The sequence below is a fragment of the Montipora foliosa genome, chromosome 8, assembly GCF_036669935.1.
Source record: "Montipora foliosa isolate CH-2021 chromosome 8, ASM3666993v2, whole genome shotgun sequence".
NCBI classification, from domain to species: Eukaryota; Metazoa; Cnidaria; class Anthozoa; order Scleractinia; family Acroporidae; genus Montipora; species Montipora foliosa.
In genome coordinates this window covers 13,291,892-13,319,391 of record NC_090876.1, presented here as the reverse complement: position 1 = coordinate 13,319,391, position 27,500 = coordinate 13,291,892, and the positions used below count along the sequence as shown (strand labels likewise).

Genomic DNA, 27,500 nt, shown 5'->3' with positions numbered 1-27,500 from the left:
ACTCCACTTTTTATGTGTAGGCAAACTTTAAATCACTCTTTTGGTAAAGAAAATTGGCGATTGTTTTCAAACAGGGAAATTGAATTGTCCTGGCGAAAGGAATCGGTAGCAGGCCCACCTTTCTTTCACGAACGAAAGGTCATGTTTCTCTGTCACTAGAGAGATTTAGCATCGCATCTACAGCATGAAAACTCTCTTATCGACAGATATCGAAATGTTTCTCGATATAGAAACAGATAACAGGTCTGAAGAAGAACTATTTTTTATTACTTTTGGCAATACGCAATTTCCAGCCTGCCGTTTACCGTCAAAAGAAAAATAAAACCATATTGAACTGACATAACTAGCCCTTCACATTACACTCTAATCAGTTAAGTCTGATGATATATAAGTGATACACGGCCAACGTTTGTGAAAAAGTAACCCTTCCTTGTACTTGTACATATTCATTGCCCTGACTGTAACATCTTCAGTTCCAACAGCCTGCTCCCGTCTGACCTTGTAGCTCAGTCGGTAGAGCAGCGGTGATCTAACCCGAAGGTCGTGAGTTCAATTCCCACCCTGGTCAGAGTTTTTCTCTGTCCTTGTGCAGGCCCATTTCCATTAGTAGGGCTAACGCTCACATGGTTCATATGGGGTACAAAACTAGCACTTCACATTACACTCTAATCAGTTAGGTTATAAGAACAGACAGACAGATAGAAAGGAAGACAAACCTTTGTCGTATTAGCCGCAGCAGGTATAGTTGACGGAGTTGACGGTGACGTAGATGGTGTACCGCTAGGAAGAGTCACTGTGAAAAAATGCAAAACATCGGTGTCAACCCATGAGGCTAAGAAATGATAAATTCAGAGGCCCGCTGTTGATGACCTAGAAAGACGTTTCTTCAAACCTGCACGGAAGTTAGCATTTCTCATGGAGAGCAATTTTCCAACCTCATAGGAAGGAAGAGAGAGGACCCCATGAACGAGGTTGGCAATTTTCTTATCATGTCGTGTTTCCTGAGTACAAAGGGAATAGCTGTTCAACGAATTAAGCGGCAAGTTGCTCGAAATGAAGTGTCCCTGTCGCCGGCAAAGAAGGAGACTGTCAGTCACGTGATAAAACATTTTTACAACTTTTATATACTGTCCAATTGCCTCCACCTTAGTATGAAAAAGTACGGGTCAACTGAATAACCACCAGAAATAATTGTTGCCTGTGCATCACATAGAAACGTTTTCAGTGTCTCTGTTCTTTAAGTCTCGGAAAACCAAATATGTCCAGATGTGCTCCTAATTAGATGCACTACCAATTTTAACATCCAACACGAAATGTCCTGTTTAGTCTACGCATTTGCTACCTATATACAACAAGAAGGTAAGGGTAATGGTTAGCGTTATTTTTAGCTTAGGGTAAATGCGGCAGTTTATCCTTACTCAAAGAGCAGCATTTCGAGGACGGTTCGTTTTTTCTCATTTGCATTACAATGTAACGTAGCATGCATGTGAGGCAATTTCGGGCTATTTTGTAGTTTTAACCCGAAATTGCCTCGCATCCACGTTAGATTACATCGTAATGCAAATGAGAAAAACTAACCGTGAAAAGGGCTATTGTTTGTATTCCGAGACACGAGTGATGTTGAAGTTGGGGAGAAGAGCAAGGGGACACTTCGTGACGCTTATTGAAATCAGAATGCAACTAATCAGGGGCATTTCTGAACGGTAAAGACTTCTTTCCATATCTCAAAGTGCCATTGGACGTGAGGTACCTGGGAATGAAATTAAATCACTGCAATCGGAATGCTAACAGTTAAGCCTAAATATTGTTTTAGGCCTAATTAGGCTCAAGGTTAGCCTTTCTAAGCGGTTGGGGCTTTTTCAACAGTTACATTACAACCTCAGTCTGCATTTTACACTGACCGATTCCAGTGATTTAATTTCATTCCCAGGCACCTCACGTACAAGGGCACTTTGAGATATGGAAACAAGTCTTTACCTTTCTGAACGTACGCGGGAAACACACTTACAGCGTGGTTCATTGCGCAACAGTTGTGCTTTGACATTTCTATTGGATGGCGTTTTGTTTTGCTTTTCGCCATTTGATGATGTCAAAGTCCATGTCTTGACTCAATTGACCCTAAAGGTGAATCCATTGAAAAAATGTCAGCAGATAAATAAGAATGATAGAACGTATGTACTTACTTGCAATGATATTAAAAGCAACTTTGGGGACATAAGCCGACAAACTGTCAAATGACTTTGGAGTAAACATGTCTTCTGGTCGAACGATGAGACGGCGGAGGTTTGGAAAGCCGGCCGTATCTCCAACACCAACAACGTTTACAATCTAGAGAGAGAATTGAACTAAGTTAATTATAGTGCCCGAACAGTTGATTCATCGCCCCAGTTGTTCGAAGGATGGATAGCCCTATCCACTGGATAACGCAATCGGTTTTGCTAGTGTTTATCCGCTGGATAGTGATTTATCTAGTGGATAGCGCTATCCACCTTTTGAACAACCGAGGCCTGCTCCTTTAGGCATTTTTAGCAGACCCCTGTTGAAATGAGGGTCTTAAGAGAGTTGAGGAAAACGAAAACATCGTCGGCCTCCTCGTTAGAAAAATATTTTCCTTTGGAAATAAAATCAAACAGTAAATTACTCTTTAAAAACTGGAAACAATTTTCTAGTTTTCTCCCTCTACTATTCAGTCAATCAGTCTCGCCCTCAAAGGCTGTGATCCTTTTGGTCATCATCAAGGGTAACGTAGGCTCTTGGGACGAGATCTTCAGTCAATATACTATGCATTAACAACGACAATTATTCCGTATTAAACAGATTACACTCGCCAGCTTGTTCTCCCCATAAAAATCCCCATCAACCAAGGTATGCCAAGATTTCAGCACTTTTTGTATACATACTTTGCGTGTCCCAGGCCAAAACCTACCTTTGTCAATTATGGAGTCATTGTAAAAGTCGATGGTGAGGGTTTATTTTATTAACGTTTGTTTATTATTTTATTTTTTTTGTCTTTGTCTATTAATCATAATGTTTGTACTGATTAATTATTTCACTATACACTTTTTGTAAATATTTACTTTTTTTCTTATCTACATAATTTTAGAATCTAGTTTTTAATTTAGTGTCATTGTAAAGCGGTTTTGAACCTCAGAATTATCGCTATAAAAAATAAAGGTATTATCATTATCATTAATATTATTGTTATTATTATTATTATTATTATTATTATTATTCATTGGCATTGACAAAAAGCAAGAACACTATATAATCAAAAAAATGATAAATCTAGCCATTAAAGCGACATATCTTATCTTTTGTCCTAGAAATAAGATTTGGGATAGCCCAGACTTAATAAAACTTTATTTTTTTTCTAAAGTTTGATTCATTTGTAAGTACAGTATACAAGTATATCACTAAATTTCGAGTAGCCAGTTGTTAATTGCCTATACGTAGAGAGATTTACAACTGTATTCAAAGACAAATAAAGTTTCCACTATTTTATTATGATTATGATTATATTTATCATTATTAATTAATTAATTTTTTTATTATAATTTATTTTTTAATGTATTTTTAAAAAGACGGTTTGCCATTCTGGATCCATTAGCACCTGTTTTGACATTTCGCATAAGTTCCTTTTTTTCTGGAGTTGAATTGAAGATTTTGCAATTTCATAAGTGATATAGCACCAAAGAGGATCAACAACTTTGGCATTATCACGGCTATGATTTACAAAGGCATGCAGTTTTCAGACTCGTACAGTGCTGGAAGCTTGGCATACCTTGGCGGCTCCCTATGCTTACAATAATTCGCGTTCACTCACTGGACAGCACAACATTCTTTTCATAGGTTCAGGGTTGCTCAGTTTGTAAGTTTAGTTTCCAATTTTTTTAATCTCTCTTCACTTTCATCCGTTAAAGACTGCAGGTCCTAGCAATCGGTTGGCAGTTTCACAAATGGCTTTTCGGGCCCGAAAAGTTTTGGGGACTTTCGAGAAACGAGCCGATAACTTTTCAGGCCCGAAAAGCCATTTGTGAAACTGCCAACAGCTCGTTTTGGAAAGGCGACCTTTTAACATGTTTTTAGGCAACAAAAAGAAAAATGACTGTGAAGTTTGACGACTTAAATCCTCTCCGTTCTTGAGATACAAAGGGAATTATGACACCCGAAATGCTCCGAAAAGTTTCGGGACTTTCGAGAAACAGGCCCCAGCTCCGAGAAATTTTCTCCGGGTACTCCGCTTTTCTCTTCTCCTCAAAGGTAAAATGAGGATCACCAATTTAACTTAGGTCGCGGATTCAACCTGAGAACAGCTTTTGCCCGAATACATTTGACACTTTAACAAAGTTGGTTATTCTGTATATTATTATTATTACTATGCACTATCCTGGTAAAGGCTCATCTATAACTCTATAAAAGGTATTATAGCTTACAAAAAAGAGCATAAATCAGAAACCTTTCCGTCCCGACGGAGATTTTCAGCCAGGGAGTCCATGGACTCTCTGTTTGACGGATCCTTGTTTGTGACAACGATGACGATTTCCGGAATTTCGGGATCATTTCTTGAAAACTCAATTGCCGCATATGTCAGAGCAAATTGCAGGTCACTTTCGCCTCCCAGAAAGCGCAGATTATCGACAGCTTTCGAAAAACTCCCGATATCTTCGTGGCTCCCCATCCTGATAGGTCTCTCAATGAAAGAGTCAAATGTGATAACTGCTGATTGTGTGCTGTTAGGGTTGTGATTTAACATCTTGGCTAAAGCTTTCGTGAAGTCTTTTTCGCGCTCGAAATTTTCTGCTCCAACGGACATGGACGAGTCTAACACGTAAACGACTTTAACTTTGAAATTTTCTGGAACAAGGATTCCTACAAAGTTACAAAAAAAATAAATGAATAAAATATCGATCATGAATGTGAATAATAGAGGAGAATGGCAAGTTCGGTCTCTTTTCACCGTTGCATTTGATTTCTAGCATTCAGGCATTCATTTCACCTCTTGCCAACTTTTTGAAACTATTTAAAACTAGTTCTATGCACCTTTTTTTTCGACTCGTATTTTTGACTTCACAATTATGATTTAATGACCGCGCTGGGAAGAATCAGGGGCGTGGTGTAACCTAATTGTTTTGTAGTATATGTATTTGGTTTGATACACCAACCTGATCCAACATAGTATGTCAAAGTGGTCACGTAAGAAAGCAAGTCTTCCGAAGTTTGAACGTGGAAAAAATCCGTTGGCCTCTTCACCAATGACTGAAGTTGTGGATCGCTTCCATTTACGCCAACAGCGATGACATAAAGACTAGAACCCATGTCTAAAAGCCCTTTCGCTGCCTCGACAAGTCGCGGGGAATCAAAATCTTGAGCTTGCTTTCCGTATGTTATAAGAAAGACAACGCGAGGAACTTTAGGGCGTGCTAAACTAAGCTTTCTTTTTGCTTGCTTTAGAGCTTCTTCTAAATCTCTTTTTCCTCCAGTTTGGGTTACGGTCACGGAGTCTACGACTTCGTCAAAGCCTTTGCCTCTCAAATAAGCGTAGAATCCACCAATCAGACGCGTTCTGTCACTGTAACTAAGCAATGCAGCGTGAGAGGTGCCAGGGGAGACGCCCAATCGCTGAGCAACGAGTTTTATAAATTCTTTCTGCTGTCTGACGTCGTTCTGATTGACACCCTCTGATGTATCGACGAGGAAAACAATATCGGATGGAGAGGAACTTCCCACTGCAAGTTGGAGAAAAAAAAAGACTTGCTACATGTTTGTTCTGATCTGGTAAAGATTTAGTTTAAAAAAAGGTGTCAACAAATTACATGTCAATGCAAGTCGCGAATCTGAAAAACAATGGTATTATTGGTAAGTAAATGTACATGAAACCATGCATCGAATCTTCTACTTTATCGCATTCTGAAACGCTGTGCTGAAAAGATAGTAATGCCTTCCGATCCTCACTTAAAGACATGAAAATGTGAAGAAGTGGCATGCCCTTCATCAAGTAAAATCTGTCCAACGAAAAGAGATGCAAGATTGAACTGATCCTCTCACTTATCAGAACAATTTAGGCAATTGCCTCATGATATCTCTGTTACGAGCCTGAAGGCCCATTGAGGCCGGCGCTTATCTCCGGTTTCCGTAGCATGAAGTGACTAGGAGTATTTATGCTCCCCCCTGGATGGGATGCTAGTCCATCGCAGGGTTACCCCCAGCATTACGCCGGTACCCATTTATACACCTGGGTGGAGAGAAGCACCGTGAGAGTAAAGTGTCTTGCCCAAGAACACAACACAATGTCCCTGGCCAGGCCCCGAACCCGGACCACTCGATCCGGAGTCGAGCGCACTAACCCATGATATAGCCACCTTAAAAATTCAGGCGTCTTCAACGAGGTTCAAACGCATGACCTCTGCGATGCCGGTGCAATTCTCTTCGAAATGAACTATGAAGAACACAGTTGGGAGCAGGTCAATCCCGTTAAAGCCGCCAGAAATTTTCGGGCGTCTATATCAGACAGTTGATTAAATTGTCCTGGGCCCGGTTTTTCGAAAGCCGATTAACTTAATCCAGGATTAGCGTAAAGCATTGTTTTATATTTTCAACTTTTTGGTGAAAGTTTCTTTTGCTTATATTTCTTTTTCAAAATTGACTTCTTCTAATGTAAAGTCTTACCGAATATCATGCAGCGTTGAAAAGCATTTGGGAGTAGAGAAATAAACTCCTTGGTTAATTCTTAATCTGGGATTGGCGTTAATCGGCTTTTGAACAAACGGGCCCTGCTAAGTACGACGATTACTTCAATTTTTCGTTCCTCCATTAGTCCTTTCACGGGAACACATCAGCCCAACAAATTGACCTGGGGCCCGTTTCTCGAAAGTCCCTAAAGTTCACGGGCCATTTTCGGGTGTCACAATTCCCACTGTATCTCAAGAACGGAGAGGAATTTAAGTCGTCAAACTTCACAGTCAGTTTGCTCTTTGTTACCTTGAAAACATGTTTAAAGATCGGCGTTCCTGAACAAGTGGTTGGCAGGTTTACAAATGGCTTTTCGGGCCCGAAACCTTTTTGGGACTTTCGAGAAACGGGCCCCTGCTCCCAACTGTGTGGCTTCATAGCTCAGCTGGTAGAGCATTGCACCGGCATCGTACAGGTCATGGGTTCGAATCCCGTTGAAGCAGCCTAATGTTTAAGGTGACTCTATGAAAAAATTCCTTAAATTGTCCTGATAAGTACAAAGATCACTTAAATCTTTCCTCCATGACCCGAACTTCAAATACACACATTTCTTTCCTTGAACTTGAAGAAATTTGGCAAGTGAATTCTTTTTTGGTAGCCCTTCATCAGTGAAATGGATAGCGACCGAAACGTCAGTTTCCAAACTTGACCTCTGGACTTACAATCAACAATGCTCTGTGCAAATAAACTAAAACCATAAGAATTCTGGGGTTCTAACTTCTTCTATGGGCGCCATATCATAGTCAGTTTTCTGGACACTCTCTGCTTTGTTCTCACAGCTTTAACCCTAACGTATAAAATTTTACCTTCAGCTGAAGGCCGTGAAGTTGCTGCTCTTGGTATCGCTGATGTAATTCTCTCAGTTGTAGTTTCTTCCGCTGTCGTCGGCCTTGAAGTTGCCATTACCATAGCTGTGGTTCCAATTGGACTAGTGGGCTCTTCTGGAAAAACTTTATGCAAAAGATGTCATTGAAGACTATTTAACTCAATAAAAGGCTGTTAAGGGGTTAGCTAACGAGAATCCGTTCAGATGTGTTCGCGAGTTAAACCTTTCAGAATTAGCTTAGAGTGCCTATCACCTCAAAAAACCTTCCACTTGATTTATTCTCCGAAATTATCCCAAATATATCGTGGTGTTTTAAGAAACTTTTTGCTGAAAACTCACACTTTTATTTCTTTGTAAGACGGCAAAAGTGGTAGAAGTATCACATTGCAAATAGAAGCAGTCTGTGACGTCAGCACGGTATTAAACCAGACCTCTTCCTTGCGCGGTCGCATATCAAATTAAAACCAGTTTTTGCTATTTTTACACGAGAGGCTTTAAAACAGTGACTTTGAAGGAGAGCGAGAGAGAGTTAAATGAGGCGAACTAAAGAATTAGTGTTAAACAAGTGCAGAGAATTGTTGAGCGGAAAGGGTTTTTCGATGTGATAGACATTTTATTAAAGGCAAGAATTCAGAGACGATAAAAAAGGGGGGGAATTATTTACAAACAAAGGACCCAAATCCAATAATTAAACCTTAGCCACTTAAGGGAGGGGATTCCTAAAATCTTTGAAACTGTTGTCATATGCGGGTTTAAATAAGGACTTTCGCGCACCCTGTTTATTCCACGATTGCCATTCTTTGCTTTGCGAAAAGTTTTCCATTGAGCTCTCTCTCTCTCTCTCCTTCTCTCTAGTTAATCACAACCATATCAAGTATGTTACATAACCAAACCCAAAAAGAAAGGCAGTCCCGGCCGTTGCGAAAAATGACAAAGAAATATATTCCAGTTAGACGATAAATTATAAAATGCTTTTTTGTGTTAACTTTTTGGCTTATGTTGCTACTACTATGAAAAAAATGGAAATACACGCTTACCGTAATCTTGTAGTAAGTTTTCTGCAAGCCGGTTGGCGCTTTGAGGCAAATCAGAGAACGAAGAAACAGTTACAACGTTTGCTCTTTCCTCGTCCTCTTGCTGAAAGTAGCCAGTATCCACGTCATCTCCAACGGCCATGATGTATGTTTTAGCTCCGCTTTGATGCAAGGGTCTTACCGCAGCGCTAAAACTTTCGGCACCTGGATCACTGGTCTGTCGTCCAGCAGCGAACAAAATGACAATTTTAGGCCCGTCATCGGTATGAACGCCCCCGAATGCATCCACTGTTGTCTTTAGAGCTCTGTCGATCCGTCTTGAGCCTGATAACTGAGAGATGTTGTCCACGATAGCTTCCAGACTGGATTTGTTCGCCTTGCTTTGAAAATCCAAAACCATCGAGGTGTCCTCGCCGTAGACGGTTATTCCGACTCGAGATCTACTGCCAGCCGGATAAAGGTTCAGTTCACTGATGAACGATTTCACAAATTCTTTTTGCTGCGTAAAATGCAAGGGAGACACCTCATCGGATGAATCAATCACGAATAAGACGTACATAGTAAGATTTTGCTTCTGTGGTGTTGCTGAAATGGAACAAAGAGCAACTTATATTGTGAGCTATCCATGTGAGTGTAGGGTGCGCAGCCCCACTAGTTTTTACGAACTAGCCTCTTTTAATTGAGGAAAGGAAAGGAAAGGAAAGGAACTTTCTTTAAGTGTCTAGTCGTTCTAGCGCTGGAGCACTAATTGGGGACACCGTAAACTGAAATTAACAAATAACGCAAAGCAAGTCAAATGTTGGTTTATGGGGCCCGGAGAAAACCTCTCGATGCAGAATAGAGGCTTACCCACCACTTATCCTATTCCATAACTGAATAAATAATTTTAGTAATATCTCCATCTGAAAGTAATGACCAGAAGTGCAGGCAATAAGATGCAGACCCAATTTTTGACATTCAACGCAAATTGTCCCGTCATTTTTTTGCAAACCATTTTCAGCAATAAGATATGGCCGAATTAAGGTAAGCGTTATTTTAAGGTTAATGTACATGCAGCTGTTTATCTTTACGTCAGGATCATTGTGTGGAGGACACTTTTTGCCGTTAATTCTATGTACTCATTCCAAGAAACAAGTGATGATGAAGTTCGGGACGGGAGCATGGGGACATTTCATGACGCTAATTGAAATCGGTGTGCATTTAATTACTTGGATTCCGGGGGGCCGTTTCTCGAAAGTCCCGAAACTTGACAAACCATTTTCGGGTGTCACAATTCCCTTTGTATCTCAAGAACGGAGAGGATTTAAGGCGTTAAACTTCAATGTCATTTTGCTTTTTGCTACCTTGAAAACATGTCAAAAGATCGGTTTTCCAAAACAAGCGGTTGCCAGTTTCTCATCTTTAACATTATTATAATATGCGTACCGGAATCCCTAATCAGCTGACTGCCAACTTGATTGATTTGCATGGAAATGTCACCTAGAGTATCCATGACGAACACGTTCTTGGGACTTTCTGTGAGTCGCCTGAACCCTTCAATGTTAGAGTCTGGATCGATTAATGCGACATACAATCTGACGCCCAAGTCGCCGAGCTTGTCCATAACATCATCAACTGAGCTATCGTCCTCACTGCTAAGGGGGTTTCCTGAAGTCACCAAGACGATGACTTTGGAAATAGAGGAAGAAGACATTGGGAACATTACTGCTGCAGTTCGTAGAGCTTCGCTGAGGCTTCGGTCTCCTCCGAGGTGCGGGGTGCCGTCGACAATAGAGGCAAAGTCAGACGCTGAACTATATCTCTCAAAGTCAGATATCATAGCAGGTTGGTCGTTGAACACCAACAAGGCAGTTCGTATTTCTTGAGGGTTAACGTCCAGGTAGCCAGAAAGGCTCTTGACGAAGTTTTTGGAAGAATTGTAAGTGGAGGTAGCGTCGCTTGATGAATCCAAAATGAAAAGAACATCCACCGAGTAGTTTCCCGCAGGATCTGTTATACGAGGAGCATAACTGTTTGAGAATAGTTCTTCATAAGAAAGAAAGTATTGAACGGTGCCGAACGGCAACGCATACAGAAAGTTAAGTCGTGTTGCTGTTGAATTCTTTTATCCAACTGGATAAGCTATGAAAAAATTCTACTGGTTTTAAAGCCACATGTCTTCCATATTTAATAACTGAGTGATTTCATCTGAGAGACTGCTTTTCTGTTTTTCCTTACAGCAAAAATTGAAACACGAAAAATCAACTTTTTTTCTTAACTACAAAAAAATATTTTTTGCCTTTGGACAAACAAGGACCAAATTATTTGAATATGATGAAATGGTATATGAAATGAATCATATATGAACTGCGGATATGAAATCAAGTGAAGCTATGATCTTCGCAGTTATGAGAGCAATTTTTGCAATTGCTTTGAGAAGCCTGAAAAATTCAGGACTTCAACGGGGTTTGAACCCGTGACCTCGCGATTCCGGTGCGACGCTCTAACCAACTGAGCTATGAAGCCACTGACGTTGGGAGCTGGTCATCTGTGGGTTCTAATGGTCCCGTGAGGAATGAATCAATGATGAAATGGTATATGAAATGAATCATATATGAACTGCGGATATGAAATCAAGTGAAGCTATGATCTTCGCAGTTATGAGAGCAATTTTTGCAATTGCTTTGAGAAGCCTGAAAAATTCAGGACTTCAACGGGGTTTGAACCCGTGACCTCGCGATTCCGGTGCGACGCTCTAACCAACTGAGCTATGAAGCTTCACTTGATCATAGCTTCACTTGATCATAGCTTCACTTGATTTCATATCCGCAGTTCATATATGATTCATTTCATATACCATTTCATCATTGATTCATTCCTCACGAGGTCACGGGTTCAAACCCCGTTGAAGTCCTGAATTTTTCAGGCCTCTCAAAGCAATTGCAAAAATTGCTCTCATAACTGCGAAGATCATAGCTTCACTTGATATTTGAATATGTTCGTGTACATGGACCGTAGACCAAGGGAATAACTTTTGCATCGCCATCGTTGAGTTTTGATGAATTTCGCACTTTCGCTTTGAAAGGAAAGGAAAAGGAAAGGAACTATATTTAAGTGTCTAGTCGTTTTAGCGTTGGAGCACTAATTGGGGGCACTGTAAACTGAAATTAAGAAACAACGCAAGTCCTTGTACATTCCGAACACACCTCCTGATTTGACTGACTTGCCAGTCACTCCAAAACTGACCCCCAAACAAATTAAATAAATGCTGATGAGAGTGGGAAATCTAAATAGAATGGGCTTTAACACCTGGTTTTGTTGGAAACGAAGTCGCCTCGGGTACAGTTCTTGTGGTCACCGCCTTAGGAGAAGAGGGCATACTTAGTAATAAAGAGCTATGGTTAATTTAAAGTTCTGTCCTAAAACTTTTTAAAAATGTCTTCCGGCAAAGTACCGCAAACGACCGATCGGTAAGCTTAACAGGTATAACATAAGATGAAGTCATAGGGGATCGTAGGTTCGTAAATATTAATCTGTCAGCAAGAGACATTAAGGTGTATTTTCAACTGAACGAGCTTCCATACCGTGCTTTGTCGGAGACGAAGTCACTTCGGGCTTTGTTGTTGTGCTCGCCACAAAAGTTGTTGACGGTACACCTATAACAATCAAGATAATGGTTAATCCAAAGTTCGGTTCTAACACCTTTTTAAAATGCTTGAAGACCGTGAGAGTCGTTAAAGTGCCGTAAACAGGCGACCGATCAACAGGCAGAGCATAACATGCAGTGCAGGAGGTAGTAGGTTCGACGCCAGCCGAAGATACTTAGAGTCTTTCAATAACTAAGGAAAAATGTTGCTTGTAATCACAGCTTTCAAATGGTTGAAATTGTTAGACTTTCGAATATTTTTGGATAGGTACCGCAAACCGTTGGTCCCGTCTCAAGACGATTGTTAATAAGGAGCTTAAGCACGCGTGTTTATGAGACGCGGACGGCAACCGGAAGTGAGCTGTTTTCCCTTTTAACATGTCTTCACAAGACCACATTCACATTGCCAAGTATCTTTTTTCCATTAGAGATGTGTGGTATAAAAATCTGGGAGTCACTACTGCCCTGGCACGCGAAACGCTCTCTTACAGTCGCCGTCCGCGTTTCAAAAACCCGCGTGCTTTAGCTCCCTAATAATAATAAATCCTGCTTGACGTCAAAGAACCCGCAAACAATTCACAAAGAGAAAAAGCATGGAGTTCCTTTATTTGTGGCTGTCCTCTTCTCTCTTGCAAATGTGGTCGACTTTACAAAAGGCTCTTGGTGAACGAGTCCATGTGGGCAAGAACCAATCATGTTAAAGAGAGTTTGCTTATTGCTGGACACAACATACAGCTTCATAAAGTGCACTTGACAGACGTTCAGTCATGAAGGAAAGACAATAGTTAAGCACTTATCAGTCAGGAAGATATAATAAGATGCATTCTCAACGGAACGAGCTTCAATACCTTGTTTTGTCGGAGACGAAGTCACTTCGGGCTTTGTCGTTGTGATCGCCACAGACGAAGTTGAGGGTGCACCTAAAAAAAAACCAGTAGCAATGGTTAATCCCAAAGTTCTGTTCTGATATTATATGCTGTAGCGACAACGAGTACTTGGCAGAAAGTAAGTCATAAAGAGAAGATACTTTGCAGAACTTTAGCTGTCACAAAGGGTAATAGAATTAATGTTCACTGAGTAAAATGAACTTCTATACCTTGGTTTGTCGGAGACGAAGTCACTTCGCGATCGGGCGCTGTCGTTGTTGTAACTTTAGGTGTTGAGGAGGTTGCACCTATTAATCAAGGAAAGTGTCAATCGCAAGGTTTTGGTTCAAAAAATAAATACGGCAAATTTGGTTACTCCATACTTTCACATAACGATGTTGAAATCGTTGTAGACAATTGTCGAAGATCGTTAAACGATGCAGCAGTGAAGACGTTGCTTGGTGCAGACGAAATCTCCCGAAGCTCTCTTTGATCAACTCCACTGCCTATACCAACAGCAAAGACAGTGACCGTTTTGTTTTTTATTCCTTGTGAAGCTGTCCTAAGTCTAGTGTACTGCCCCCTTGTTGTCTGCCTTCCAACTGTTATTACAACTGCCACCTTTAAAAAGATAAGTACAATTTAACAAAATTTATCGGCCGCAGGTCGTGTTTTATCGACCCGATAAAGAACGAGTGAAAGTAGAAACAAGAGTTTAAATACCGTTATTGCGCAGGCGAAAATGTAATCGTCTGTTCAGAAGCAAACCTAACGACAAACTGCCTCATCTGGCCGTGTCTGTGCGAGAAAACCCTCGAAAAACTAATTGAAAATTGGATTGAAATGGACAAATAAAAAAAAGCTGCGTTTCCTAAGAGGTTCTTTCGTTTTATTCCCAAATAAATATTTCTTCAACATGCACTTGCCAAGTTTATTATTGCCTTTTCTGTCCGACTAGTTATGTGATACTAAAACAATTAGAACCTTCGCCCTCAAGGGCTACGGCTATTGACCCGTGGCCCTTGAGGGCGAAGGGTCTAATTGCTAATTAGTATTCTACATTATGGGCGAAGTATCCTAAAAATAAATTGTACGAGCGGTTTCAGAGTGAAAATAGAGAATGAAAGATTCTCTGTTGCATGCTTAGGTTGTCGTCAAAACATCAAATTTGGTGATTTCAAGTCATCGTTATGCAGAGGACCGCTAGGATACTTGCTAAAATCCGTGATGCACGTACAGCACGATTATTTATGCTCTGTTTTGTGGCGTTTTCGTAGTCGTAACCGTCGTCGTTTCTTAAAAACTCCCTATTAAGGAGTTTTTGAAGATTTTTTTTTTCGATCACAATAGGTCAGAAGCAAAAAATGCAGTACCTATTTTCACATCGAAGAAATCGACTTTTTTCCTGGAAATAGAATTGGAAGAAGCGTTTCATTTTTCAAAAGGAGTTTTTGGAAGTATTGTAAGTGGAGGTAGCGTCGCTTGATGAATCCAAAATGAAAAGAACATCCACCGAGTAGTTTCCCGTAGGATCTGTTATACGAGAAGCATAACTGTTTGAGAATTGGTCTTCATAAGAAAGAAAGTATTGAACGGTGCCGAACGGCAACGCATACAGAAAGCTAAGAGAGAAAAACCGCGTGTGCTCCGCTGGAAAACTATTATATAATACTCAACACAAACATAACTTTTATTGCGGGAATCCTCATTGGGCAAGAGTGGTGCTTCACAAAGCCATGAAAAGAAAACTGACTTGCTTTCATCTGCATACACTGTTTCAGCTAAGTCACGTCTGCGCCTGCGCAAATTCCAATTTTGCCAAAAAAGCATATTCTCACCTTCTGTACGTCAGGTCTCATCCCATTTACGACCATAAAAAGATCACTGTCAGCATATTGGAGAGCTTTATCCGTGTACGTAAGTCCACTTTGCCAGGGCATTTGATCAACAACTTGGTTAGCCTTGTCTGTGCTCTGTCTGTTCCAGAAACGCATTTCCGCTATAGGATAGGTACTGTAGGCTATAATTGCTACGTGCGTGGCGGAAGAACGAACGTCAAGTTTGCTGATTAATGACTTTACAAATCGCCTCAACCTTTCCCAATTCCTGCTACCCACGCTTCGACTTGAATCAATGATGAAAGCAATATCGATGATAGAAGGACAGTCTTTATCTGCACGAAAGACATAAATTACATAACCCACTTTCAGTCTTTGTCGAATCTAAGTGGCACAATTAATAAATTTGGTTAAAATGTAACGCCGGACAGGAGTTTTGCCTTGAATTGAACGCACAGGTTCGCAGTCATTTCTTCATAAAGGACAACGACTCCAATAAAGGACTCGCCCAAACACGAAACGAAGGCCGGACTCACTTACCACAAGGCCCCCGTTTAGCGACTGTAACTGCGATATCTCCAAGACAAGCTTGTCGCTCCATGTGACACTCGCTCTGATCCTGCACACCATCTGAGGCACACACCTCGTTTTGTGTGTTGGAACAACTTCGACAAATGCATTCTGGCAAATTTTTAACAACTCGGCAGCCAATGTTGTACGGAGCGCGGCATCCCTGGGTCTTGCAAGGATCTTCTACGTAACAAAAAAGGAGTGATCAGTTGTAATGCATAACTGGAAGGAAGCTCAATTTAAGATTCATTTCAAGGCGTACCTGGAGTTGTTGCTGCTAGTGTTGGTACTGTCGATATCAAATACGTCGGCGTGGGTACTTCTGAAGGAAATGAATTGCACAAATATAGATTATATCATGTTTGGTGAGTGCGTACGATAATTATTCACGAGGATCGCATAAACGAACGAGTGAGTGAAGCGAACGCGTGAGTTTAACGATCCTTCACAACGAGTGAGTAATAAAATCGTACAAAAGAGCCAACCTAAGAAGTAAGTAATTTGTTTATTATATAAGTACAGAGATCATAAAGTTAACGAGGTAAGCGTTATTCGAGAGGCTATCAAACCACCGATCGTGAACAAAAGCCCCAAACAAATAGCAAAATATTTTCGAAATAAAAGAAATCTTTACCTTCCATACCTCACTTGAGCACTTTTAAAACTATTTAAGATCTTCTGAAGTATTTTGTAGAGAAAACTAAGCAATAAAAGATCAAAAACTTTGAAGACCATACAACATGCAGTTGGCCACCATGTTTATAAATTTTACTCCCGCTGTCGGTGCACAATCCCCTCGCGCCAAAGTTCAACACAATATTAACCAATCAAAAGGTTGATACGACAATTTTTCACTCGTGAAAACATCGTATGTCATTTTTATTTCGTCACGGAAATGTACGTAAATCTCTATACTTATGTAATAAACATTTTACATCATGTTCCATGGGTCTAGGTTATAAAAAGTGGTATATATGGGTTTCGGTAAACTTTGTTTGCTGGAGCACGTATCATATTATCATATTCCAATCTTTTTCACAAGCGTCGGGACACTTTTCAGCATATTTCTCCGGTAGACGCACACCTTTGCCACTTCACCGCCTCTTCCCCTCTTCTACCATACAATGTTATTTTTGCGAAGCAATAGACTAGTCTATTTAGCTAACATTGAATTGGGAGAGTGGGGATCCTTTTAGAAGCAATGTTCGCTGTTAACAAAAGGTCCCAACGACTTTTGACGAAAGTAGCTACTAAAGAATACTAAAGAGATTTTTCCGAAAAAGGTGAGGGCGTACCCTACGTCCACAAGAAACTCACACTAGGGAGGGAGAATAAAATTATATTATGACTGACTCTTTCAATAGGCCTCAGGGCTCGATCTGCCCTTAACTGGATTTGATTTGCGGTAATTTGTTGATTTCAGTTTACAGTGTCTCCAATTAGTCATCCAGCGCTAGAAGACTAGACACTTAAACAAAGTTTCTTTCCATTCCCTTTTTTGTGAAATTAATTATCGGAAGACACGAACTTCCCTCCTAAATCATAGGAAATTACTGAACATGGGTATATTTCTTTCAACGTAAATTCATTTGTTCCCAGTTTGGTAGATAATTTTAACAAGAGTAACGTGAATTTAGTCCTACAAGTTGAAATTACGTGTGATCCAGTTATACTCTTTAGTAAGAATCTTTATCGAAAAAGGCAATAACTCAAGTCATGAAAACTTTTTAAACTCAGTAATGATGATGAAAGCCAGGGGAAGTCAACTTTTTAGCAACCCCCTTGTCTCTCAAAGTAATATGATTTACCGCGTTTACCTTCACACAGTCGTTTTATTACCCCAAGAGAGATGGACTGAAGTTCTTCAAAAGATGACGAAGTAAAAACATGATTTGATCCGGATGCAATCTCTTGTAATTCTGTCCTATCTGTCCCGCTACCCACTCCAACCGCATAGACAGTGACTCCTTTGGCTTTGATCCCTTGTGAGGCAAGTGAAAGGCGAGTGTACAGTCCAGTTTTTGTCTGTTTTCCATCTGTGATTACAACTGCCAGCTACAAAATCAAAACAACGCTGTGAAGGCTTAATGACTTCGAACGGGTTTCCTTTCGCGGGAAACAAGACGTTCCCGACCATGTTTAAATAAGGTGTACCGTATTAAATCCCTAGAAAGACTTTGGGAGTCTGAATTACCAAATAACCTCAGCAGATAGTGTTTTCTTGGTCATCTGTAGGGTACAATGCCAGGAAAACGTATCTGCGCCTCTGAATTTCTTTGGACTGAAGGATCTTTTCAAAAGCCGTTAGTTGAAGAAACGAGCCAAGAGCCAATATGTCGGGTGATATGCAGGATTTTCGACCAAGACAGACGTATGGCGTTGTAACAAACTTCAATGAACCTGGTAGAACCAAGAAGACTTAAGGAAGGAATCTAAAAGACCCGCTCACCTTCGGTACGTTTGGTCTCATTCCGTTTTCAACCTGGAAAAGAGCGCTGTCGGCAAGCTGAAGAGCTTTGTCCGTGTAAGTATAACCACGCTGCCAAGGGATTTCATCAATGATCTGATTAACCTCGTCTGTGCTCTGACTATTCCAGAAATGCATCTCTACTATTGGGTTGATACTGTAAGCGATAGCTGCTACGTGTGTTGCAGAAGAACTGACATCGAGTTTGCTAACAATTGCTTTTACAAATCGCTTTATTCGCTCCCAATTCTTTCTCCCGATACTTCCAGATGAGTCAATAATAAAAGCAATGTCTATGATGGAGAGGCACTCTTTTTCTGTTTGGAAGAATCGATGGAAAAAAAATACAAATACGAGTGTTATAAATGTATAATGTTACAGATAGATACAAATACAAAAGCCACATGAGTCATTCGCTGGGTAGTCCGACACCATTTTTCTGCCGTTCCGGAGATAGATGGAAAAAACCAATTTTTCACATGGCTTGACGTCACAATTACTGATCTCTTAGTACCTAGTATAACAAATTGTTGTCCTCCACAACCACTAAACAATAATTTTGATTTTCGACCTTCGACTATTTCCTTTCCCAGCTGCAGAGTACTCGATCTCCATACTTTTGGTCAGCAAAAAGCATAGAGACCATTGGCTAATTCAGTCCAAACTTGAGGTCCGATAATTTCTGCATTTCAAACTTTCTGAGCATTTGAATTAAACAATAGTATTCGCCAACATTTAGGAAAATAAAAGAGCACATTTGGAAACAAGAACAGACCCACTATTGCTTCCAGTTTCTGATAATGTGCAATAGAGCGGGAGTTTGTGTGCTTCCTGATTCAGAAACTGCCGAAAGAGTCGAGTCCTCGCGGACGAAAATGTATCAAATCATGCCAGCTCAGTTGAATTCACGGAAAATAAAAACGTGACGAATTCCCATACAGTAGCCAGAAGCGATGATTACCGGTCGGGTCTAATTTGCAGGTCGCGGGTTTCAGGTCGCGGGTTGCAGGTCATTGTTTCACCAATACAGAAAGTATCCTAAACATTCTTAAAAGCTAACCCTAGGCCTAATTAGGCCTAAACAAAAGCTTTTAGGCCTAAGGTTAGCTTTTATGAATGTTTAGGATACTTTCTGTGTTAGTGAAACAATGACCTGCGACCTGCGACCTGCAAATAAGACCCGCCGGATGATTACTCAAAGGTGCTAAATAACGGATTGGCGACGACCAGCTCGGGTCGGCACCTGTTGCAGGTAAAAATCTTTCTTGGGTTGAATCCGTCTCAGGTTAAATTGGTGATCATCATTTTACCTTGGGTGAATATGCACTCTGTCTGGTTTAAATCAGCTATATCAACACATCTTCTTAATGCTTCTTATCATGTTCTCGGTTTCTGTATTCAAACACTTATCCAGTCGATCTCAATCTCGTACCCAGAGTCCTCGGGCTTTTTGGCCAGCGGATGAGCGCCCGCAGAGACTCTGGGATAATCGACTCCATTTTCCCAGAAAACGTGGGTTCCGGTCTTATTACGTATGCTTGAGTTTAACCGGAAACAAAAAAGAGAGAAACGTAAACGGTAGAAATGGCGGGTTGAAAGTGTTCGAGAAACAAGAATTTTAGCCTTAAACACAAAGAAACTGGAGAAATGATCATTGGCTTGCTGTAAGAGCAAGTGAAGATGAAACTTCTGACGCTTTCGGTAAGTGTATTTTTTCTGTTTCAGCGTACATTTGATCGTTCAGAATGCTATCGTGCAAGCAACACGATCGACAAATTTTTGTGGAAACGACACAAATGTCCTCTCCTACTACGATTTGATGTTTCCGTAATTCTGAGTGGCTTCGACAAGGCCTTATTCTACGGATCTCTTTAAAGTATCAGTAATCACTTTTTAGCACCGTGGGAAAATTCCCCTACGGCATAAGACATAATTTAAACCTCGTGGTTTTTTTTTATTTTTGTGATTTATATATACTTCTGAGGTAGAAAAAAACAAACAGCACTGAAATTAGTTTTAGATTTTGAATCTCCCTCCAAATTCTGGGGCTTCCGAATTACTTACCGACTTCCTGTCGGACTGCCATTGTTACGCAAGCGGCCAATCAAAAATTAAGTTCAAGTCGATTATCCCAGAGTCTCTCTGGGCGCTCACCCGCTGACCAAGAAGCCCGAGGACTCTGGGTACGAGATTGAGTCGGTCTCAACATTGCAACATAGTAAGGGAACAAAGAACTGTACTATGCACTCACCGGTACTCGAACTCGAACCCTCCAGGTCAAAGGCCTGTGCTTTCACCACAACACTACGACAACCAGGGCCGTAGCCAGAAGAAAAAAAGGGAGTTTAAGAAACAACGACGGCTACGGCAACGACAACGCCAAAAAGCAGTAATATTATTGGTTAAAAGAATCAAAATGATCGTGCTGCACGTGTTTCACGCAGTTTTGAACATTTCTCTCCCGTACTCGTCCAAATTACTACGTGAAATGACCAAATTTAAGGTTTTGACGACAACGTGGACAAACTTCGGTGAATCTTTCAATCTCACTCTTTACTTCAAATCCGTCCGTACCAATCCAGTTATAGGACACTTCGCTCATATTGAAAAATATAAACAAGGTGGAATAATCATGAAATACTGAGAATAGCTCAAACTTATATTTTGAAGTGACGTTTTCGTCGCCGTTGCCGTCGTGGTTTCTTAAACTCCCTAAAATTACGTCTGAGCCTGGCAATGTCCATGGTTAAATTCTCTTTGTGGGTATTTAGTTTGTTTTTGATGCCTGCATTTAAAGACAGCATTGGGATCCCGCATTATTAAATAAATTGGCGAAAAAATGCCTCGGATTGGCTGATACTGGCTACGGCCCTGACGACGGAACATGCTCAGCATACACACAGTTGTTTTCATTACTTATTTTTGTATAATTGATATCCATGTGTAGTAACCATAACTGATCCTAACCTGACACTAATTTTTCTTTAGCCTCCAAAACGAGGTTCTTCAGTTCATCTGAGTGCATATCCAACCTTGGTCAAAACGGATTCAACCTGAGACCGGATTTTACCTGCACCGTATCCGCAAATCCAGAAGGGATCAGTGGTAGACAAAAGGCATTGATCAAGGAAAGAAATACTCGAAATTTCATTTCTATCAAGAAAACACATAACCCACCACAAGTTCCCTGCTTTGCAACATGAATTGTCACGTTCCCTTTGCAGGCTTGATGCCTCAGGTGACACTCGCTCTTGTCCTGGACACCATCCGAGGCACACACAGGGTTCGTTGTGTTGGGACAAGTAGGACAAATGCACTGCGCCCTATTGTTGACCACTCGACAGCCGATGTTGTATGGAGCACTGCAGCCATTGGGGTTGCAAGGATCTGCAAAAGACCGGCAATTCAGAAGGTGATATTCCAGATCAACCGACTGCACTGTTCAACAAGGAGTTTTAAACCACTTTGCTACAACGTCTCACATAAGGTTTGTACCGCTTTTTGAGAAAACAGTTTTTACTTCCGCGGGGTACTCTTGCTTTTTCAAATGAATGGGAAAAAAGGGTATATTGGTAAATTTTAGCGAAAAAAAAAACAGTCAAAAGGCGATTCCAGCCAAACACTCTTAAGATGCTTATGAGTTCAATTTGAGAAAATCAATAGGACATGGCACAAAAAGAACAAAAAATATAACCAAGAGTACGATGGAGATAGTTAGCGACAACCTTACGATCGCAGCCGTTCTTTTCGCAATCACCACAGGCTTTTTTTGCAATCTTAATCTTGTTAATGACAATTTACTTTGTTACGTAGGTTCATTTCAAGAAAATACCTGGGGTTGTAAGTACGAGTGTGGTTGCAAGTTTAGAGGTCGTTGATTTAACCATTCTGCGTGTTGTAATCTCTGTAAAAAAAAAAGCAAATGGAATCTTCTTAACGAAATGAGAACGCTATATGAGCAAAAATTGCAAAACGATCTTTCCTAAATGCTTGTGTGAAAGCACCTCTGCGTTATATAAGTGTGTACGGTTTGTTCAAAGAAAAACACTGTCCCGTCTCTTCACCGAAGTCAATTTCTATTGGGCTGGTTAATGACAGGTCCCCATCTGGAAATACCCCTCGCCTCCTATCTGCGATCGTCTGTGGGTCGAGTTTTAGTCGATCTCACCAGACTCTATTTGTTTTTTTGGTTTTTTCTTTTTTGTTTTTTCAGGGTGCTCCAATTTTCCTCCCTCGTCACAATCTACGTGTGGGGTGTCAGGGTGCATTGTAATTGCACCAGACCGAACTTTAAATGTAGTCTCGGTATGTTGCACTGTCCCCGGCCTTACCTAGCTCTAGCCAAAGTCAACCATGGGAACATTTTTACTACTAGGGGTGCAGGAATGGCGCAGTGGTGAGAGCACTTGCCTCCTACCAATGTGATCCGGGTTCGATTCCCAGACTTGGCGTCATATGTGGGTTGAGTTTGTTGGTTCTCTAGTCTGCACCGAGAGGTTTTCTCCGGGTACTCCGGTTTTCTCCTCTCCTCAAAAACCAATATTCGATTTGCGTGGATTTGTTGATTTCAGTTTACAGTGTCCCCAATTAGTCCCTCAGCGCTAGCAAACTTGACACTCAAATAAAGTCCCTTTCCTTTCTTTCCTTGAGTTGTAGTGGTTTCTACACAATCTTTTTCGAATGGATGCAATGTTTGGCCGTATTCTAAAACGCTACTCAGTGCGCGGATTCTTTAGCTGAATATGTAAGTAAAAGAAAATCTTCGGAAATTGAATTTCGAGCTAATTATGTTTTTAAAAGAAGAGCTATATTTCATACAAAGTAACTATGAATATGAACAAAGCGGATTAGTGCCTTCACGACACAAACGTTGCAGAAAACGTTTGATTCAAAACGTTTTACTAAGACGTCCAGAAACAGATCATTTTATCGAAATAAATTGCTGGAGCGCCTGAATCTCGGAATCCATGGGTTCAAATTATAGCCCTTTGATAGAATTTCTAAGATTACTGACTCATGACTGAAGACCCGAAGACTCCCTAGAATATTAATTGATGAAAATCAACTTTGTACCTGGAGTTTGGGTTGACATTTCAGTTTCTCGTGACGCAGTCGTTTCAATTTGGTTGGTTGTTGGTGTTAGCTCTGTAAAACAATAAATAACCCCCACCTGAGGTCAATAGACATTCAATGTTTCATGAGGCAAAAATAAAAAAAAAAGAAACATCACTCAAAAAAGATTGCATGTAATGTGTACTTATGTTGTCATAAACGCTTTCATCTTGGTCACAGTTCTGGCCTTTGAATACAATGAGACGCAAAAAATGTATAAACCACCGATTTGCATTGTCACAAGTGGCTCCGCTCTTACAAGGATCGTTCGTTGTATACTCGCTTATGAGGCAATACAACGACCTTCAATGCTTCTGCGGTATACGTCAAATTGTCCACGAAAGTATAAAAAATGCCAAGAACCTGAAACATCCTCTCTTTTCCGAAGAGTCTCCCATTTTGGAGAAGAGACAGAAAGAAATGCCAGTTTTATGAAATCAGCAGAAGAAAGGAAAAATAAAAACGCTTTCATCACTGGTTTATTTCCAAGCTACTCGAGCAACTGTGGCCTACTGTGACTGTGCTGGAAGCACATAACACCGAAAAAGACCCACAGTTGGTGGGACAGGAATAATATATAAACCAGTGCTTAATGAGTTGGGATGTATTAACTTCAATACCGACCTACCTTGGCATGATATACTTATTAATTCAGAAGAGATGTTCTGAAGCTCTTCGAATGACGAGGATGTGAGAATGTGTTCTGGTGTGGATGCAACCTCCTTCAGCTCTGCCTCGTAAGCCCCACTGCCAATTCCAACAGCGTACACGGCAACTCCTTTAGCCTTTAATCCTTGAGAAGCAACTGAAAGTCTTGTGTATTTCCCTGTTGTTGTCTGTCTTCCGTCTGTTATGACAACTGCTAACTATGATAGAATAGGAAATGACCTATCGTTCAGTGTATTAAATTGGCTGCAGAAAATTTATTTATCGATGGGGGCCCAGGATGTGTTAGAACTTAGTTCAGAAGTGGACGTGGTTTAATTTAAACCTGGATATGGACACCTTTCAGGAGTACCCAAAGGAATGGGATTTATCTCACAGGGCGGCGTTGAGACCTTGCTTGGATAGGGATTCGAGTTTAAGTTATAAAATAGAGCAGTTTTTAAATATACAAATGTAGGGGATATCCGTTGTAATCTACAAACTAAGAGTACGCAAAGCTCTCCGATTATTTCTGGACAACTCAGATCTCGATGAAACGTGACTTGAAATAAGCTGGCAAGCTGGAGTTCCGTACATTCCATTATTGCCTTTGAAGTTTGGAAAGAATTTTACCAAGAAAAAAAACTGAGGGAGGCAAGCAAGATAGCTCCGTCTTCCCCATTATCCTAAAGCAGAATTTCAAATCTGTCCTATTATTCTGCAGTACAGATGAGTTTCTGCGCATGATTTCCTTCGATTATTATTTTACTCTTTCACTGTTGGTACTATGTCTTGTCCTTCAGCTCACCAGTTTGTTGTTTCCGTATCTTAAACGGTTATTTAATTTAAATGAATGTATATATATATATATATATATATTGCTTTTTTCTGACCTTTCTTACGCCTTGTCGCATGCCATTTGAAATCTGAAATACATGGCTGTCTGCAAGAAGGAGAGCCTTGTCCGTGTAGGTATAGCCACGCTGCCAACGCATGCGATCCAGTATGCGGTTTACCTCGACAGTTCCCTGATAATTTTTGAACAGCAATGATATTTCGGGATTGGTGCTGTAGGCTATCACTGCTACGCGTGTAGAGGAAAATCCTATGTCGATTTTGCTGACAACGGATTTGACGAATCGCTTCATTCTTTCCCAATTCGAGCGCCCGATGCTTCCAGATGAATCAATGATAAAGGCGATATCTACCACAGGTCGACATTTCTTATCTGATGGAAAAATATCAACGCGTGATTGAAATGCGTTTTTAGTTGGCATGTTTGACTAACTGCCCGAGTAAAATTGAGATATGGCCAGATGAGCCCGACACTTTTTTTGAAGTCCATGCATAGCTGCCTCATTTTTTCTCTTTATTGAGTGTATCTACAATATTGTAGTTGACATGCTCAAGGTACAAAAGAACAATTCTGTGGGGTTAAATCTAACACTTCTCGGATCCCTTCGGAAGGCGCAATATCACAAACGCAGCCATTAGAGACTGGGATTTCTACACGAAGTGAAGGCCAAGTGATCATACACTTACCACAACGCCCTCGCTTAGCAGTGGTTACATTGATGTCTGCTAAACAAGCTTGCTTTCTAAGGTGACACTCTGAGAGATCTTGTACACCATCCGATGCACAAACAGGTCTGCGAATCATGGGACAAGTGGGACAAATGCACTCTGCTTTGTTGCCCATAACTCGGCAGCCAGTATTGTATGGAGCGCTGCAGCCATCAGTCCGACAAGGGTCTGCAAAATATTAAAAATTATTTTTATACCGGAACCTAGTCACAAAAAAAAATAATCAATGAACCTTGTAAATGTTACTTTCAAAACAACAGACACACCTGAAGTAGTTGGCGTTGACACCGTTTCATTTGGAGTTAGCGTTGGTGTTTCCTTCATTGCTGGAGTCGTTGGTGGCACTGTAGCAAAACAGGAATCGTCATCACAAGGCGATATTAAAAATGAATCATTATGTGCTAAAGATTACTACGAGATAGCTTTTGGTCTTCTAGAGGCCTTATCTAAATTCTGCACGCATTGGTATCCTTTTATTTTTCTGAAATATTTGGTACTAATGCTTGTAGAATAGCGGGTTCCAAGTCAAATCGGAATACTTAGTTTCTACGGAAGTTCTACGATCGTAACAAACCGAGTCATTCTCCTCAGTCAGCAATATAACTTTCCACCAGAATTCAGAATTGGTATCACGTTCAAGACATCGTTACCATTAAGTGATTTTAAAGGACGCCATCTGGTTATCTGTCCCTACCTCCACAAACCCGCATTGCCACTTCATCAGGAATTGTCTGGATTTTCTCAAACGAGGGGGATTTTATAACGAACTCAGGTCCGGATGCAATCTCTTCCAGTTCTGTGTTGTCCACACCACTGCCAACTCCGATGGCATACACAACGACCCCTTTCTCTTTCATTCCCCTGGAGGCAAGCGACAATTTTGTGTAATTTCCACTCGTAGTCTGCTTACCATCCGTAATAACAACCGCAAACTACAAAAGAGGACATGAGAACAGCAGCGTGAAAAATAGGCTGACTGAAAGGGGGGGAAGGTAAAGACCCACTTAGCGAACATTGAATACTCAATGGAGGAGCAAGGATGGCACAGTCGGTTAGTGCGCGGCCTTGGTGCAAGAGGTCCTGAGTTCGATTCCCGGATCTCGCATCCTTGTTTCGACTTCTTTCCTTTCCGTGTAGCTAAGTAGCTTTAAATACCCGTAAAACGGAGCACTGATGGAGAGGGGGGAGTAAAATGAGCGCACCGTCGACCTCAGGTTTGTCAGTTGAATTACTGTTACGAGTTATCGACGTTAAATATGGTTGCTTTACTTTACTTTACTTTACTCCAACCAAGTTTCCCGCTTGTCTCAGTGACAAATTCGACTCTTCCAAGGATTGGAATATTTTTAAATTAAGTGTCGAATGGTATTAAACAACGTGAACTTACCTTTGTTGCGTTTTCTCTCATGCCATTAGATGACTGGAGCAGATCACTGTTGGCGAGCAGGAGAGCTTTATCAGTAAAAGTATAACCACGTTGCCAACGCATGTTATCAAGTACGCGATTTACCATGTCCTTGCCCTGAAATTTATTAAACCTCCATACTATCTTAGGACTGGTACTGTAGGCGATGGCTGCTATGCGTGTGTTGGAAGAACTAACGTCAAGTTTGCTGACCACTGATTTGACGAATCGCTTCATTCGCACCCAGTTGTCTCTTCCAATACTTCCAGACGAATCAATTATAAATGCAACATCCAAGATGGAGCGGCATACGTTATCTAAAAACCAAAACAAGATTCGGTCAATTTTAATTGTCAAGGTCAGTTTGAGGTGCAGTGCGCAGCACTGCAGACCAAGGAAAGTGAGACCATCACTTTCAGCGATTCAGACACGAACATTGACACAATTTGGATCCTCCAATGAATTTGTCGTAATTCCATAGCGTTCTTGAGACCTCTACGCTGAGCACATCTAAAAACGGACATTAAAAGGGTAAAAGAGAACAATAAAATCCGACCTTGAGGAGTGGTCATGATTCCATCATCAAAAAAACTATGTACAGGATGCAAATCACAGTATTCAAAAGAATGTTGGCGCGAAAATTAACGTAACAAAAGGTGTGAAGACTATTTGCCTGGATAAAGTCCGATTGCACTTTCATATTTGGCCTTGGCTGTCTCATAAAAGAATCATCTCGTGCACAAAACAGTCAAAAAGCCTTAATAACAGCAACGAAAACAAAGTTTGAGATAGTCGAAAG

The 27,500-nt window shown here is 40.8% G+C and overlaps 1 protein-coding gene across 2 annotated transcripts in view; it reads right to left on the bottom strand.

Moving 5' to 3' along the window:
* LOC138012723 (uncharacterized) overlaps window positions 1-27,500 on the bottom strand; it is a 74,355-nt gene that overhangs the window by 12,518 nt on the left and 34,337 nt on the right. For both annotated transcript variants that reach the window (XM_068859596.1, XM_068859595.1), the window contains 25 exons: window positions 26,684-27,018; window positions 25,991-26,228; window positions 25,563-25,640; window positions 25,255-25,464; window positions 24,606-24,940; window positions 23,696-23,933; window positions 23,029-23,100; window positions 21,788-21,859; window positions 21,133-21,342; window positions 17,938-18,272; window positions 17,306-17,543; window positions 15,751-15,810; window positions 15,459-15,671; window positions 14,919-15,253; window positions 13,464-13,701; window positions 13,311-13,388; window positions 13,063-13,134; window positions 12,153-12,224; window positions 10,015-10,578; window positions 8,593-9,174; window positions 7,536-7,679; window positions 5,163-5,726; window positions 4,457-4,869; window positions 2,184-2,328; window positions 717-793 (listed from right to left, as the gene is read on the bottom strand). In XM_068859596.1, the coding sequence (XP_068715697.1) occupies window positions 717-793; window positions 2,184-2,328; window positions 4,457-4,869; window positions 5,163-5,726; window positions 7,536-7,679; window positions 8,593-9,174; window positions 10,015-10,578; window positions 12,153-12,224; window positions 13,063-13,134; window positions 13,311-13,388; window positions 13,464-13,701; window positions 14,919-15,253; window positions 15,459-15,671; window positions 15,751-15,810; window positions 17,306-17,543; window positions 17,938-18,272; window positions 21,133-21,342; window positions 21,788-21,859; window positions 23,029-23,100; window positions 23,696-23,933; window positions 24,606-24,940; window positions 25,255-25,464; window positions 25,563-25,640; window positions 25,991-26,228; window positions 26,684-27,018 (5,918 nt within the window). The remainder of the gene's footprint in view (window positions 1-716; window positions 794-2,183; window positions 2,329-4,456; window positions 4,870-5,162; window positions 5,727-7,535; window positions 7,680-8,592; window positions 9,175-10,014; window positions 10,579-12,152; window positions 12,225-13,062; window positions 13,135-13,310; window positions 13,389-13,463; window positions 13,702-14,918; window positions 15,254-15,458; window positions 15,672-15,750; window positions 15,811-17,305; window positions 17,544-17,937; window positions 18,273-21,132; window positions 21,343-21,787; window positions 21,860-23,028; window positions 23,101-23,695; window positions 23,934-24,605; window positions 24,941-25,254; window positions 25,465-25,562; window positions 25,641-25,990; window positions 26,229-26,683; window positions 27,019-27,500) is intronic.